General features: G+C 36.1%; 3 protein-coding genes across 8 annotated transcripts in view; 2 read left to right on the forward strand and 1 right to left on the reverse strand.

The window, feature by feature from the left end:
* The window catches only part of LOC110459336 (CCR4-NOT transcription complex subunit 4-like), a 29,562-nt gene extending 26,531 nt beyond the window's left edge, over window positions 1–3,031 (reverse strand). For all 3 annotated transcript variants that reach the window (XM_021511544.1, XM_021511543.1, XM_021511542.1), the window contains exon 1: window positions 2,944–3,031. The gene's annotated coding sequence lies outside the window, so the exon portion shown is untranslated. The remainder of the gene's footprint in view (window positions 1–2,943) is intronic.
* On the forward strand, window positions 3,030–16,897 carry LOC110459337 (sodium channel modifier 1-like). Of its 4 annotated transcripts, none has more exons than XM_021511545.1 (7): window positions 3,030–3,121; window positions 8,805–8,892; window positions 9,442–9,512; window positions 10,098–10,186; window positions 12,683–12,783; window positions 15,027–15,787; window positions 16,126–16,897. In XM_021511545.1, the coding sequence occupies exons 2-7, from the start codon at window positions 8,842–8,844 to the stop codon at window positions 16,214–16,216; spliced, it is 1,164 nt and encodes a 387-aa protein (XP_021367220.1). In that variant the 5' UTR covers window positions 3,030–3,121; window positions 8,805–8,841; the 3' UTR covers window positions 16,217–16,897. The 4 variants fall into 4 exon arrangements, with proteins under 4 accessions (XP_021367220.1, XP_021367221.1, XP_021367223.1 ...); XM_021511546.1 differs by having other exon boundaries at window positions 3,099–3,138; XM_021511548.1 differs by lacking the exon at window positions 3,030–3,121 and adding an exon at window positions 3,145–3,254.
* Window positions 4,483–8,824, forward strand: LOC110459333. Its single transcript, XM_021511539.1, has 2 exons — window positions 4,483–5,956; window positions 8,805–8,824. The coding sequence occupies exons 1-2, from the start codon at window positions 4,483–4,485 to the stop codon at window positions 8,822–8,824; spliced, it is 1,494 nt and encodes a 497-aa protein (XP_021367214.1).
* Window positions 16,898–17,200: the final 303 nt, after the last annotated feature.

Genomic DNA, 17,200 nt, shown 5'->3' on the forward strand with positions numbered 1-17,200 from the left:
CTCCGAGCCATTCAGGACAAGTAGCATTTTAAAGGAAAAAGTTGACGGACGCCGGACGCTGCACCATGGGATAAGCTCACTTGGCCCTTCAGGCCAGGTGAGCTAATAAACTAAATATGACTTTAATTTCATGTACACGTTTTGGTTCTCAATTTGAAATGTATTTCCTTCTTTTTATATACATTATATTGTCAGAGATCTTCCTACAACCTGTTTCCTGGCTCCATGAAATTGAAAACTTTTAATGCAATATTAAAAATTGGGAAAAAATATTTTTCATTTTGTGTTATTTTTTTTACCCGTTTGCAATATTTCCACTTTTATTTATCAGTGATATCATCTAAATTTATACACCAGTGTTATCAGGATGGCCCATCCTTTTGGGACTTTTAGCAAAATTTCCGAGGGGAAAGTGGTCATTACTTTTTGCTCAAATGTTAATTTATTGTAGGATTATCATCCATCTAAGCAGTACTAAAGCTTTGTTTTGACTGTGATTCTTTCCAAGTTCTTCTTTGAATTTTCTCCTGTAGTATAATTTGGGATGAACAGAAATTTATCAAAGGCAACAACTGAAAACATGAATTGGGATTTAGTTACTTATAGCATCAATAAAGCATTTTTGAGCAGAAAACTACATATACTTAATTGATCTTTTTTGAAAAAAAAATTGAAAAAGAAATCTGCCATCAGTATTAAGACAGATTTGAAACCCTTGATTCCTGTATGACACATAATACCGTTATTTTTTTCCTGTATGACACACAAAACTTGGGTTTGAGATAATACAAATGTTTTAGGGAGACAATACCAAAATGAATGACTATGGAACTGAAAAAAATCCGATATATATATCTCAAGTGTTGCAATTTGGCAGTAGATCAATTTTGGTTTCCCCAACGACCCCCAAGACACAATGGAGAATCTACAGGGGCTACCACACAAGTTGCCTCTTTCAATAACATGGAGCAGGATACAGCAGGCCTGCTCTTTCTATGAACTCAAATGGTTGATGTTTTCAACTGAAGTGTTAAATATTGCAAAGGTAGAGTCCAATTCAATTTTTTGCTGTGCCATTCGCAGATATTTTTATATGAATATTGGTGGTGTCTGTGTGCTAGTAAAACCCCACAAATTTTCATTCAGGGCTTTAATATACTTTTTTCACATCAACGCTGATTCATGTATATAATTTTGAAAAATGGGATAGTCTGCTCTACTTTGGGCACGTCTATGTTCATTCAAAACAGACAAGACTTCATATTTATAAAAAGATAAATACAATTTAATGGCATGGATAACATTTATTTCAGTTCATAAAAAGCAGTCAAAAGCTTTTATTTTAGACTGTTAAATTTCTGTATCATTTCCAGGTGATTGAACCTCAATAGTTTCCGAAATACAAGTTTTCAGAATAAAAATCAGGTGCAATGACAGTCATATGGTACATTAAGGGGCCCAGGGTATACGTAACTTTGGACGAAAATGACTGAAATTTCACCTTCTTTAAGAAAAGGATATCTGCTGACTAGTAGGGCTGAAATGGATAGCGAAGTACCTGGTTGCGGTTCTGTTATGAATAGTCGAATACTGTTCAGTTAGCAAATCTATGTAGCTGAAAACTGTCCCAAAATGTAGGTCAAAATTAAGTATTATTCTTTTTCCCAGTCAGAAATGTCGCTCCTGTCTGCTGTTTAACAGACCTTGAAAACATTTGTGATCAGTTTATTTGCTATTAGACAATACAATAAATTAAAATAATATCGACTGACATTCTGTTGAACAATGTAACGTATCATTCACCGGAAACTGTTGTCTCTGTTCCGACTCAAAGTGATGGCAGAAATATGTGTGCATAGCTTTTACAACACATGAATCTATAGTGAAACTACAAAAATTTCCCAGTCAGGAGGATAGTGATATGTAGCCAATTTGTAAAGATTTTGAGAATTTGCAAAGTTTTACAATTGTATTAATAAGTAATAAATATTGAGTTATCTTTGTTTATGAATTTAGTGAATTAAATAATCACAGTTTTATCAAAAGAAAGTGCATTGCACAAAAACCATGGTTTTCCTGGTTTTGGTTTGCATAAGTACACACAGTTACCCGACTCACAATATTTCTAACCATTGTAGTCCTACAGACTTGTACACTGAGTAAGACATGCAGTCTGCAACCATGTATCAGATTTTTTCAATATTGTTTTGTGCAACTCTCATATTTTCAATGATTACCGAAGAACCCATGCCATGCCCGTCCCCCCCCCCCCTCCCCCCACATAATGTGACATGTATATCTTTTACCTGGTCGAATCCAGAGAAAAAAGTATCTCGGAAACGACGCATCGATATGATAGATATCTCTAATTTCCATTCATTCCCAAATCAACCGTTTGCAATCAGGAGGGGACACCATGGCCAGTATATAGTGAATGATAAACACAGAACGTGCAGACCACATATTGAACATAATATCTAAGTAGCAACATTCTGAAATTTAAATATTGAACAAACGACCATAAGGTGTTGTTCTGTGGGGAAAGGACATTCAGCGTACGTCAAATCGCTTCATCAGCAGGTGTTCGATCAGAACATCTCTGCGCCATTACAACCTTGGCACGGGACAAACTTTTCGTGATTCAGTTCTCGAAAGAGACATAATGAGAGACTTCTTGTCAGTCACGAAGGTCTATTTTCTGCTTAATACTAAGAGACTGGCATTTATCCAATCGAATTACGGAAAAGGGCAAATACAGACTGTCCCGACGATTCTTGTTTGGGCTGTGTAGCACAGCCCAAGTCCGAGGTTACGGGCGTTTTCTTTTGGTGATAGATCATTTGACGGTTTCTGAGAAGAAACTGCTGGAGTCCATTCGGTAGAATAGTTATGGAGATATTATTTGGCAAGTCTATGGGACCTTATTTATCTTAGGTTACTTACAACACCGAAATTTGCCCACGGGATGCTTCTCCGAAATGAAGACGATGACACAAATTACTTCTTTGCGCAGCTCTGTTCACGCAGGTAAGACCCGGATGTTTCGTAATAAATTTCTCGCGTTATTTCCGATCACGATCCCTCGTGTGTTTGACAAAGTCGACTCTACTCAAATGCGCTTGTAAGTTTACCTAGCAGGTAGAATGTTACAGGTTACTCTTTATCAAGTTCATGCTGTTCTTTTCAGATTTTCCGACACGAAGATGAAAGAATACCGATGACACGATATTGAAATTTTGTGCATTCGTTCATTAGTGGGTATAACGTATCGTCTAGACACCAGTTTCCGCGCGTTATGTATTTCCGCGCAGACATTTTATCAACCTATATCATCTCGTAACAGGATATTTTAGACGTTTGGCCATCGTCTGTAAACTGACAAAAAAATTACCGGAAGTTCGTCCGGAAAACATAAGATTTAATCACTGATTAAAAATCACGCATAAATATGCAGTTTTGCTTAATGCTCTTTTTATCTTGCTCAAAATGAACCCATACCTGAAAAAAACGGTGATATATTTCATTCATGAACCAGTCTTTTTTGTAGTCTGACAAACGTACGAAAATGTCGTATGCAAATGAGGCCACATCTCCTCGCCGATTTTTTTCCACTTCCGAAGAGCCAAGGAGACATTCTTATATCGATAAACAGTGTTTTCAATGAAACGTAAACCTTGTAATGCAATGAACTTCCAATTTTCACCAGTTTGAAAAAGAACAAATTGAGAAATAACTTACCATCAACCAAAACCGATATAAAACTGCAGAAAAAAATAATAACAGATTCTATATCATAAATAAATAGATATAGCTCTAATAAATAATTTTAAAAAATACATGAATTCATTCAATTTGACATCTTGAAAAATAAATTGAAAAGGTGAAATTCAAAAAAAGTTGTTTTGATAATTAATTTGACGATCAAAGATATATTTTTTATTCCAAACGAAGCTTTTGTTCTTGCAAGTCACTGTAGAGAATTTCTTTTTAGTGTATTCGAGTTATCTTTCTTTGAACACTAAATCAAAATAGACACACTGAAACATATGACGGCTACTTCCGACGGGAGAAATTTACTAAAAATTGTTTGTTCTGATTTTTTTAAAATACAGTTTTATATTGCTAGTTTTTTGTTTCCTTTGGTAGATTGTATGCATGTTTATGACAGTCTTCCGTAATTTCAACAGTGTACTGCCGATATGAGTACGAAATCGCGGATGCTTCTTAATAGCGCGGAAACCTGTAACCCGAGGATATTTCATACGAAACTTGGTAACATGAGGTTATGAAAATTCTATTTTCGTTTTAGCTGTGAAATGTAAATGGTAAGATGTGATGGTTTAAATATGCATACACACTTATATAAAGCTTAAAATATGCATTGTTAATTCACAGATTTAGATTTTTGTACTCTTTTTGCTTTGGTTTACCCTACCCATGTCGATAAACATTCGGTTAATGTCGTGGAACGTAACCGGCATAATGTCGGCTGCTTCTCATCTGCATGACGCATTAAACAGGGAACACGTCGATATCTGTGGAACAGCGGAGCACTGGCTTTTCGAAGAAAATAGGCACCTATTCGGTAGTATTCATAAAGACTACGAGTCGATAGCCATATCTGACTTTTCCCTACATCCGCTTGCGGATAAACGATCTCGTAAAGGCGGTGTTGCTATAATGTGGTACAAAAGATTTAACGATCGTGTGTCTGTCGTAGAGTCTGATGACGACAGAATCGTCATTATTAAGCTTGTCACGGACAGTGATATTCTTTATTTCATCCAGGTTTATCTCCCTACTTCTCGGTATGGCGTGGATATATTTACGGATTATGTTGAGAAACTTGATGACTTATGCACAACTTTTTCCCTTGAAGTATCAGTAATTCTCATGGGAGATTTCAATGCTCGCCTAAGCGGTCCACGTATCCCTAATTATCAAAACCAGCGTGGTCAGTCGCTCCAGAGACTCATTGACCGGCATCAGTTGTGCGCGTTGTCAACAGCTGATATATGTGTCGGTCCGTTGCACTCGTATGTTCATTCGGAGGATGGATCGTCGTCCCTTATAGACCACATTATCATCAACTCGTCAAAAGTTGATCTCGTCTGGGAATGCGCTGTACTAGATCGTGACTTCCTTGATGTTCCGAACCACAGGCCTTTGTTATGCGAGCTACACATTCCTCTTCCTGTTCCTAGGGAAACGTTTTGTAATACTCTGACGCGAGTCTCTTATAGGTGGATTACTTCTGGAGATTCTAAGAATGTTGATGTTTATCGCGATAGCCTGGATGAATGCATCAGTAACTCGTCGTTAGTGAACATGCAAGAGCTTTGTTCTGAGGACGATGTTGAGAATTACACCAACGAGCTTGTGAATTGCATTCAGCGGACTTCAGAACGTGTGTTACCGAAGCGTAAATTCTGTAGATTCCTTAAACCGTACTGGAATAATCATCTAAAGGAACTCCATCGTAATATGTGGCGGTTGCGTCTGGAATGGATCTCTCAAGGACGACCTCGGGACCCCCTCTCCAATACCTTTAGGCTCTATAAAAATGCAAAGTGCCTATTTAGGAAAAGACATCGTCAGGTATCAGAAGACCATATTGTAAACCTCAACAACGACATTGAGAAATGTGCGGATGTAAATCAAAAATCGTTTTGGTCTCTCATCAAAAGTCGCTGTAAGTCATCCTCGGGTGCTGTTGGCGCTGAAATGAACTTTAGCGGGAGGGTCATTAGAGACCCTGCTCTTCTAGCCATACATTGGGGTGAATATTTTGAAGACATATATTCCCAGTCGTCTCTTAATGACTTTGATGCTAATTTTGCAGACCAAATCAATACATCTGTTGCCAATATTCTATCCAATCATATAGTAAACAATGAATGTTTTGTTGAAATTTCTATGTCTGACGTTAAAAAGGTCTGTAAAAGTTTACCACAAGGTAAAGCAGCTGGGCACGATCAAATTGTGTACGAGCATTTACTCTATGCCCACGACACTGTGTACAACTGTTTGTATGTTCTTTTTAATGCTTTTTTAAGATTGGAGTATGTTCCTCCTGTACTAACAAAGGGTCTGATCTGTACACTATACAAAGGTCATAACAAGCCAAAGAGTGACCCCAATAGTTATCGTGCTATCTCTCTGTTGCCAGTGATTCTGAAAGTCTTTGAGAAATTATTACTTATCAGACTTGAGGATACAAACTTGTTTATACCTAACCCCTTACAGAATGGATTTCAAAAGAATGTAAGTAGTACTTTCACGTCATTTCTAGTCCATGAATCTATCACATATGCGTGTGATAATAACAGTAAACTTTTTACATGTTTTCTTGATGCTGCCAAAGCATTTGACTGTGTTTGGCATAACGGCCTATTTTTCAAACTTCACAGTTTAGGTCTAAATTCAAAGTATATCAATATCATTGTTTCATTATACTCAAATATGTACAGCGCAGTATTGCACCAAGGTTTTATTTCTAACTGGTTTAAGATATGCCAAGGTACGCGTCAGGGAAGCATTATTTCTCCCTGGCTGTATACAGTTTTTATTAATGATTTACTGGATGAGTTATGTGCTTCACAGTACTCTTTACTTATACATGGTGTAAATGTTACTTGTCCAACTCAAGCAGATGATATTACCCTTCTGTCTTTTTGTAAACATGGCTTGGACTGTCTCATGGACATCTGCTACAGTTACAGTTGTAAGTGGCGATTTAGTTACAACGCATCAAAATCTACCGTAATTGTTTTTAATGAAAGCAAAAGTGTCTTTTCAAAGATAACACGCAGATGGAGTCTCGGCAGCGAAGCACTCCCTGAATCTATTCATTGTAAACATGTCGGTATCTTTTTGAATAAGTTCAAACCAGGCTGTCCAGATGTCAATGAGATTGTTCACAAGCTACGTGGTCAATGTTTTGCTTTGCTTAACTGCAACTTATTTGGTACTGGAATCAACCCATTGACCGGTGCTAAGCTGTATAAAACAATTGTAATGCCAAGTAGCCTTTTTGGCGGTGAACTCTGGTATTCACTTTCCGAGACCGAATGGAATCGCATTGAAACAGTTCACCATTTGTGTGCAAAGCTCATTCAAGGTTTTCCGCGGCGCACTAGATCAGATATTGTCCTTAGTATGCTTGGACTTACGTCCATACGTCTAAACATTGAACTATCGAAACTTCGATTCTTCTCTGCTTTATGCAGAACAGATGCACGTTTTACAGCAAAGAGATTGTTCTTACTGAGACTTTTTCATGTATATTTTGGCATTTGTTGTAACGAAAAAGGTTTTGTTCTAGACATCTGGAACATACTTCACAAATATGATCTACAAGACTTTTTGTACCAATTTTTGCAAACTGGGTTTGTCCCGGTTAAAAACTATTGGAAACACTTCACAAAAGGTGTCGTATTAGGTGAGTACTCCTCGCAATGGAGTGAACGTCTCAATGCTTGTGATGAGTTCTTAAGATTTAAACACCTACATTGTGAGATCAGCCCTTCGCCACTATGGTACCTATCTAAATGTTTCCCTTATCTCAACACAACGTGTAAAAACGTTGCAAAGCTATGGGGTATTCCACCTAATAGTGAACTATCATGTGCCCAGTGCAATATCTTTGCAGAAGATGCAGTTGCGCATTGTATTTTAGACTGCCGTAGTCCCACATTGCTAACTCTACGTGATGAACTTTTCACCAAGATAGTCAACGATTATCCGGTGAATGTGTATGTTGTTCTTGCTAACTCATGTAGGGAGGTGCAAATTGCGACATTCCTCGGCAGTCCATCTGCTGCCATGAAAGACATATTTGTTAATGAGGACAGCCTTTTCGCATCTTTTGCAAGAGATTGTTGTATTTATGCTGAAAAAGTATCCCTTCTTACATTTAATTAACGACGATAGTCTGCCAGACATGTAAATCATATGCATTCGTATTATATCTGGTTCATCCTGGCAATTTGACAGTCCTGTCGTTACATACATGTTCCCTTGCTGTTTGATATAGTCCTGTGTATGTCTTTATTTATCGTTGTGTACCTCATATATTGTGTAATCATGCAACTTTTTCTGTTTGATTCCACAGATTTTTCTTTTTCATTTTGCCTTATACTTATGTCTTTTGTGTATCTATTTTTGTAACCCATATATATGTCATTTGTAACTCTTCAAATTTGGAGGAATAAAGATATGAATGAGTACATCTCTCATAACAATTCTTTACTCCAGCTGCCTCAGGAAAAATGTCGCACATATTTGACGCAATTTGATTAAAACAAAAGAATGCTATCGAAACTTGAAGGCTTAAAAGTGTGATATACCTCCTGTCGAACGATCAACTTGGTTTTCACACATTCTTAAGGGGTTTGAGCCTTTTGGTTGTATATGTTCCAGCAGATGTGTTAACTCATTCACCCCAGAAGTTTCATAATGAACTATTCCAACCTTTGAATTTGAAGAGTTCAAATGTGTTTTCAGGGGTGAATGAGTTGAGCAGGTTTGAAGCTTGATCACATTTTCCAAGAAAACCAAGATAAACCCAGTTTAAAGAAATGCAACATCTCTGCTAACAGAGATCAACTGAAATCAAAAACAGAAACTGCTGTTAAAATATAATTAACAATTAAAAAGACACAGGATCTCATTGCTTTATATTAGTATTTTAGAAATACTAAATAGAAAACAGAGCAACAGAAAATTTAAAGATTTATGCATCATTTATTTTGAGCTTAGTCTCACAAAGGTGAAAATATCATTGATGATTTTGATTGTTGCAGAGATGATAGTTGATGGTTAGAGACACCGGGAGACACCATGTCTTTTAAGAGGGATGGGAATGACAGCAACCAGTTAGGGATTCTAAGGGTGAGTATGGGAGATGAAACATGTGTACACTAAACACCATCCTCGATACTCCAGTGGTTACACTCACTTTCGCTCTCTGCACCCCTGGAATATGTCATAGCAAAATTGAAGGCACACAAATAGCTGTTTGATTGGTCTCGGGTATAAAAAAACACCTGACCAATCGCTAGGCTAGTGATACCTGTCCTTTGAAGATTACAAAGGAGTGACACCAGACTTCAAAGTCAGTCAAGTTTTACCGTTACGCGATAGCAAGATTCTTTATTTTTGATGTACATCAAAGGATTGAACTAGTCTTCCTGTCTCATCGACAAGGTGGCGGACATTAAGCCTTCGATTTTGCTATGATATATTACCAGGGGTGTAGGGAGAGCGTATCGAGGATGACTTAACACAGAGTCTGCAGATTGCTCCATAAACTCCATCAGTACAAATAGTAGTATAATGAGCACATAAATATGATGGTTAAACATATTTGTTTTAAAGAATTTGTTTACAACTTAGAAGAAGGTATTTAACTCAAACAAAGCTGTTTGAAATGTGTTACAGAAAAGAAGAGTTTGTGAATTATTGGGTATAGCTGTACCAGACGATGAAGCCCTACTGATGAGCAATGGCAGGTATGTAAAACTTTTATTTCTTCAGGTTTGTTTGTTTATTTTTGCTTTTTCGCAAAAGAGGGAAAAGAGACACCATTTCATCATATTGTTCATTGGTTTCCTGAGAGATGTATAGTAGCCGATGTCAGCTGAACATAATTCTTCAACCGATTTATATAGTGACCAGGAAGATACAATGGTAAGATGTTGATTCGGAGGTCCAAGGTTTGATTCCAGTCTGGATGTTGCATTGTCTGCACCTGTTACATTTGACGCTCAGTTAAAGTTGCTTTAAACATCTGCTGGAGAATTCTGAGGTCTCTGGTTCAAAAAACTGATAAGGATTTTGCATTTCTAGTCATATTACAAATAGTTAAAACTCTAACAGTGAGCCAAGAGGAAAATATATTTCTTGTGTGTGATGATGATCAAAGTAATCAAATTGAATTATTTTGGTAGTCAGAACATTGGGATGGCCTTGTTTCTGTATGGAAAAACATCAAAGTTGAGATATCTCTGTCAGGTGTAGTATTAATTTTATAGTGATAACTGGGAATCACCACCAGGAAACTACATGGTATTTATCTAATGTCTATTGATTTCTAGGTTTGCCTGCTTGGTTTGTGGGCATCGGCCAGTGTTTGATACTGTGGACATGTTGATACTACATAGACAGGGAAAGAAACACTTGGCAAGTAAGTGTATATGTGTACCTATGGTAATCCACTTACCTTATGTTTTACAAGACATACTGTAATCTTGTATTGTATGGTCATCCATCTACATGATGTTTACCAGAAATACTGTAATCTTGTATGGTATGGTAATCCATCTACATGACGTTTTACAAGACATACTGTAATCTTGTATCATACGGTAATCCATCTACATGATGTTTACCAGAAATACTTTAATCTTGTATGGTATGGTAATCCATCTACATGACGTTTTACAAGACATACTGTAATCTTGTATCATACGGTCATCCATCTACATGATGTTTACCAGAAATACTGTAATCTTGTATGGTATGGTAATCCATCTACATGATGTTTTACAAGACATACTGTAATCTTGTATCATACGGTCATCCATCTACATGATGTTTACCAGAAATACTTTAATATTGTACTGTATGGTCATCCATCTACATGATGGTTACGAGAAATACTGTAATCTTGTATGGTATGGTAATCCATCTACATGACGTTTTACAAGACATACTGTAATCTTGTATTGTATGGTAATCCATGTACATGATGTTTACCAGAAATACTGTAATCTTGTCTGGTATGGTAATCCATCTACATGATGTTTTACAAGACATACTGTAATCTTGTATTATATGGTCATCCATCTACATGATGTTTACCAGAAATACTGCAATCTTGTATTGTATAGTCATCCATCTACATGATGCTTTACAAGACATACTGTAATCTTGTATTATATGGTCATCCATCTACATGATGTTTACCAGAAATACTGTAATCTTGTATTGTATGGTAATCCATCTACATGATGTTTACCAGAAATACTGTAATCTTGTATTGTATGGTAATCCACTTACCTTATGTTCTATCAAAAAATACTGTAATCTTGTATTATATGGTAATCCATCTACATAATGTTTCATAAGAAATACTGTAATCTTGTATTGTATGGTAATCCATCTATATGATGTTTACCAGAAATACTGTAATCGTGTATTGTATGGTAATCCATCTACATGTTTACCAGAAATACTGTAATCTTGTATTGTATGGTAATCCACCTACATGATGTTCTATCAAAAAATACTGTAATCTTGTATTATATGGTCATCCATCTACATGATGTTTACCAGAAATACTGTAATCTTGTATTGTATGGTAATCCATCTGCATGATGTTTACCAGAAATACTGTAATCTTGTATTGTATGGTAATCGGCTTACCTTATGTTCTATCAAAAAATACTGTAATCTTGTATTATATGGTAATCTTTCTACCTAATGTTTTACCAGAAATACTGTTATCTTGTATTGTATGGTAATCCATCTTTATGATGTTTACTAGAAATACTGTAATCATGTATTGTATGGTAATCCATCGATATGATGTTTACCAGAAATACTGTAATCGTGTATCGTATGGTAATCCATCTACATGATGTTTGCCAGAAATACTGTAATCTTGTATTGTATGGTCATCCATCTACATGATGTTTACCAGAAATACTGTAATCAGGTATTGTATGGTCATCCATCTACATGATGTTTGCCAGAAATACTGTAATCATGTATTGTATGGTAATCCATCTATATGATGTTTACCAGAAATACTGTAATCTTGTATTGTATGGTAATCCATCTACATGTTTACCAGAAATTAATCTTGTACTGTATGGTCATCCATCTACATGATGTTTACCAGAAATACTGTAATCTTGTACTGTATGGTCATCCATCTACATGATGTTTACCAGAAATACTGTAATCGTGTATTTTATGGTAATCCATCTACATGATGTTTACCAGAAATACTGTAATCGTGTATCGTATGGTAATCCATCTACATGATTTTTGCCAGAAATACTGTAATCTTGTATTGTATGGTCATCCATCTACATGATGTTTGCCAGAAATACTGTAATCAAGTATTGTATGGTAATCCATCTATATGATGTTTAGCAGAAATACTGTAATCTTGTATTGTATGGTAATCCATCTTTATGATGTTTACCAGAAATACTGTAATCGTGTATTTTATGGTAATCCATCTACATGATGTTTACCAGAAATACTGTAACCTTGTATTGTATGGTAATCAATCTATATGTTTACCAGAAATACTGTAATCTTGTATTGTATAGTCATCCATCTACCTAGTGTTTTTACCTGCAATACTGTAATCTTGTATTGTATAGTAATCCATCTATATGATGTTTACCAGAAATACTGTAATCTTGTATTGTATAGTAATCCATCTATATGATGTTTACCAGAAATACTGCAATCTTGTATTGTATAGTCATCCATCTACCTAGTGTTTTTACCTGCAATACTGTAATCTTGTATTTTATGGCAATCTAACTTCCTGATGATTTACCAGAAATACTGTCATCTTGTATTGTATGGTAATCCACCTACCTGATGTTTCCCACAAACAATTCTTATTTATGAACTAATTGTATTTTTTTCTAACATGAAGATGCAGATTATGAAGCAGAGAAGAAAGAAGAATTGGAGAAGCTGATAGAGAAACGAAAACATGACCAGTATTTAAAGGATGGCACTACTGTGATACATCAGGTTAGCAGGAAATCAAGGTTCATCTGAAAACAAAGATTAGAAGGGTTATTGTAATACATTTAATACCCTTTTTTTTACTAAATTAATTCTGACACAAAAAAAATGACTCAAATGTAAAAGCTCAGGATCATAAATAGAAAATATGGTTCTATACAATAGCTGGGCTTCCCAGTATAAATCAAGCTCAACTAACTCTTTCATTAAACAAATAATTCGCATGAATTGAGCTGCCAGGGTCAATCAAATTCAGGCTACATCAAGGGCTTCCTCTTGGTTTTGTTTTTCTGATTAAGAATTCCCTTTACAAAATTATGAAACTCATTTTTTTTCTCCACAATAAGTCGAATCCATGTGGATGAATCAAACATATTTCATACATGGCTGCCTTGCCCTAAGGCTGGTTTTGAATTGCTTTTTAGGTAAAAAGGGTCAAGATAAAATCAAAATCTTACACAGAAATTCCTTATCCAAAATGCATGCATGGTTTGCTAGCCCCCCAGGGGCCTGTAAAGGGGCCCAAAGAGAAAACATTGGGTGAAATTTCAATTTCAACCCTCTTCTTCTTCAGACCCAGATATGCTAGAATGAAATACCGTTCAAAGATAGAAAATTCCTTAGGTGCTTTATTAAAGCTGTGAATGTAATTGGTTGGAATTATCATGTGATTGCAGTTTGATGGTATGAAAATTAAGACCCGATTCACCCATAGGGACTACTCTCTTTTTATGGTTGGTGTCTCCCAGGGTAGCAGTGTACAGTAGAAATGGCCCGACTCTGAAAAACAAGGCACATGTTGAGGAAATGTAAACACAGCGGATTTACCCTACACAACACATATATACATGTATATATATTTGTAAACTGCATTATATTTCCAATACATATAAAGTACTAAGAAGTGTATAAACTTCTTTTTTCTATGTATGTCACTTGTGTGAAAACCATGGTTACCACATCAAAAATTACCAAAGAATGTCAAATAATGTTATTTTTGACCCAAAATTTGACCCCCGCAACTAGTATTTTTTTTCCCAAGTTCTGTCTGAAATTAAAGATTACCTACTTGGTTGCAGAATTATCTGGGTCCCAGTAAAGTTGAACAACTTGATTTTTTGCAATTTTGCGTTGTGTGCTGTTGTCAAAATTTTACCTCCTGTAAAGCTAGATTTTTATGTGTAGGCACCCTTTCGGATTATGGCCAAAATTTTATTCTCGAACCAAAAAAATGTTTTTTTTTTGTTTGTTTTTTACAAATGTGAAGCTCACATACACCACTTCATCATGCTTATACCAATTTAAGTACAGTTTTATTTTGATATTTTTTTTACATATCATTATACAGGGGTTAGCCATTTAACAAAAATATCACCCATGGCCACATCCCTCTACTATACACTGCTACCCAGGCACCTGTCTTCCTTACATTTTAAGTATTGGGATGATATTAAACCCCATAAAAACAAACAAACAAACACCCAGGGCTGGAGGGGCAGGACCCAAAAGGAACAAATCTTAATCGGCTCAATTTTCAAAAGTCTTCTTCTTTAGACATGGATATGCGAAATATTCTTGATGGAAGGAAAGATCCCCCCCTACCACCGCCAAAAAGTGTAACTAGGTGTTGGAAACAATTTGTCCAATTTGACTATAGCTCTGATAAATCATTTCTGAAAAGAAAGTTGCACCTTTTATGGAAAATAATAAAGGTGAAATAAACAAAATATAACAACAGTGTTCTAAATGTAAAAAAGATCAGCGGGCAAGACCCGGGATTCAAACCCCTGACTTCAGATGATATACTATCAACTCTAACAGACTGAGCTACCTGGTCATCGGAAATGTGCTGGCCCAAACTGTTCTACAGTAATAACTAAACAGAAATTAGGGGGGGGGTTACTCTGGAAAAACTGGCCCAACTGTGCTATAGTTATATCTAAACAGAAGNNNNGGGGGGGGGGTATTCTGGAAAAACCACAATGCAATGGGACAGGACAGGGATCCTTAAGATGCTTTATCAATATTGTGAATGTCATTAATAAAGGAGGTCACCCATTCCCCCAGGTGGAGTGACTGTGGTAACTTTTACTGTATTACTATATCATTTATTAATCCACAAATAAAAAGCCTTATTATATGTACTTTTTGGTGACCTCACAATAACAAATAACAACTCAGATGACTGTTAAGGCCTATGATTTTAAAGCAAGGCATTACAAGCTATAAATTCCTTTTGTTTTCTACAGAAAAAAACAAGCTGGAGAGGATTAGGACTTGGTGTAGCCTATGATCCCAGGGCCAAGAAACCTCGACCTCATGAAAGGAAGCAAAAACTGGATTTTACCAGTTCAGATTCACAGGAGACAGTCACAACAAATTCCTTAGCTTTACCTGGAAATAGAAGCTCTCTATCTTATCAAAACAGGAACAATTTAAGCAATGAAATAGATTCAAGGAAAAGAGCATATTATCCAAAAGATCATGACTACAAGTTAGATAAAAAGTCTGGAGCTATGTCTAATCAGTCTTTCAGGGATCTGTTGTTACAACAGCAGGCAGACAATGGCCCGGTTAAACATTCTAAGCAACTTAAAAACATATTTGGGGAAAAGTCAACAGATGAAAAAAGTATTGAAGAGTACAAGCCATATATCGGGCATAGAATTCAAAGAAATCTTTGTGATTCTGAACTTCCAGTTGATTCAGCTTGCACATCTGCTCTACAAAGCTCATGCTCCAGACAAAATTTCATGGGCAGCAGATTTCATTCAAATGAACAAAGCTCTTCAACATTTGACGGACAAAGTGCCATCTTGGGACACACAAGTTCAAGGGGAGATAACTTTTCAAAGTTAGAACATTCAGACATTCTTTCTCTGGCAGAAAATCCCCCTCCTCCTCCAAATAATAGAAAACAACTGAAGAAAAAGCTATCATGTCGACCAGAAGCATCAGCAGTGTCAGACGAAAGGAAAAGAAAAGCAGAACTGTATCTGCAGTGTAGAGGGTAAGCAAGGATACAAGTCCACATTGGAATGTTTTGTAAACAGTACTTCTTCAGAAAGTGACTTTATGTAAAAACCTCTCCCTAATGTCTTTTTGTACAAGTAAGGTGCCTTTTATTCATCATTTTGAGAGAATTTAATCACGAACATTAAAACCTTGACCTTTCATATTCAGCCTTTGCATCCTTCACACATGTTTCTTATGTATTGATAAACTTTAGTGTTATGAGATCACCCTGTATCAGTTGGTCCATTATGTCCTATTCAGACATTAGTATGTACACTCTGTAGCAAGTATGGTTATGTTCCATACTCTAATAAATTAATGTTTGTGTTTTAGTGCTGGCTGGAAAAAAGACCTTACAGGGAAATGGATTCGCGATGAGGAGGCTGAATTTGATTCTGATGAAGAACCACCAGATCTGCCTTGAGTTGAATGAAATAAAGAGGAATACAACAGATATATATGATTCCAGGAAACATGTTCAAATGAAATGGACAGATCTTTGATTAGTAGTTTAGTTTTCTCATCATCACAAATTAACACCAAATGATGCATGTATTTCGTACATTATTCTTGATGGTTCGTTATAGATAATAAATCTGGAAGATTTGACCTGTTCAGACAAAAGTTTTTTTTGAAGCAAGTGTCAAAATAGTGATGATGTTTTTGTATGGATAATCAAATGGTGACTTTTAGAATTGTTTATTATACCCCCTGCAACACATGGATGGAGGTGGTGTACTGGAATCAGGTTGCTTTCTGTCTGTCCATCTATCTGTGTGTAGATGCAAGTTTTTTTGCCCTACTCCTTCCAAAGTACTGCACCACTTTGATGTTTGGTGCACACAATCCTTACATCAAGAGAATGTAAATGTTTTGCAGAACCTCCACAATTTATGAAGTAATGCCCCTTTGTTTGTTAAATCTTTGTTAGAATTTCTCCTAGATCACCAATTGGAATAAAAGATATAATTTAGAATATTGTATATAGTTATGCCCCTTTGTATAAATGCCCCTTTGTATAAACACCTTGGGTACATTCGCGTATCTGGTTGAAACGGTTGAACTGGTTGAATCTGTAAAGAAAATGACAGGCACAGATCTGGACTGAGGCTGACCTCAGGAAAATTTGGCACGTGTAGATTGAAGGGTCCAGGCGTACCTGACCGAAACTAAAATGCTAACTATTGCTAGTCTGCGTTATTTCTTTCTAAAACAATGTCAAGTTGCATGTAGTTTTGAAGATACGTTATGTAGTGGACGTGTGAAAGAAGGGCATTTTATATTCTTGATACATTGTTTTTTATTCTCCGAAACTGCATTTTAAGCTCTGCTTATAGAACAGTCCAAGTGCGTTCGTTTTATCGTGGAATATTTCTGCGCCACACGGACCATTTCAACCGGGATACGC

Source organism: Mizuhopecten yessoensis, unplaced genomic scaffold (genome assembly GCF_002113885.1).
Source record: "Mizuhopecten yessoensis strain PY_sf001 unplaced genomic scaffold, ASM211388v2 scaffold10041, whole genome shotgun sequence".
Lineage (NCBI taxonomy): Eukaryota > Metazoa > Mollusca > Bivalvia > Pectinida > Pectinidae > Mizuhopecten > Mizuhopecten yessoensis.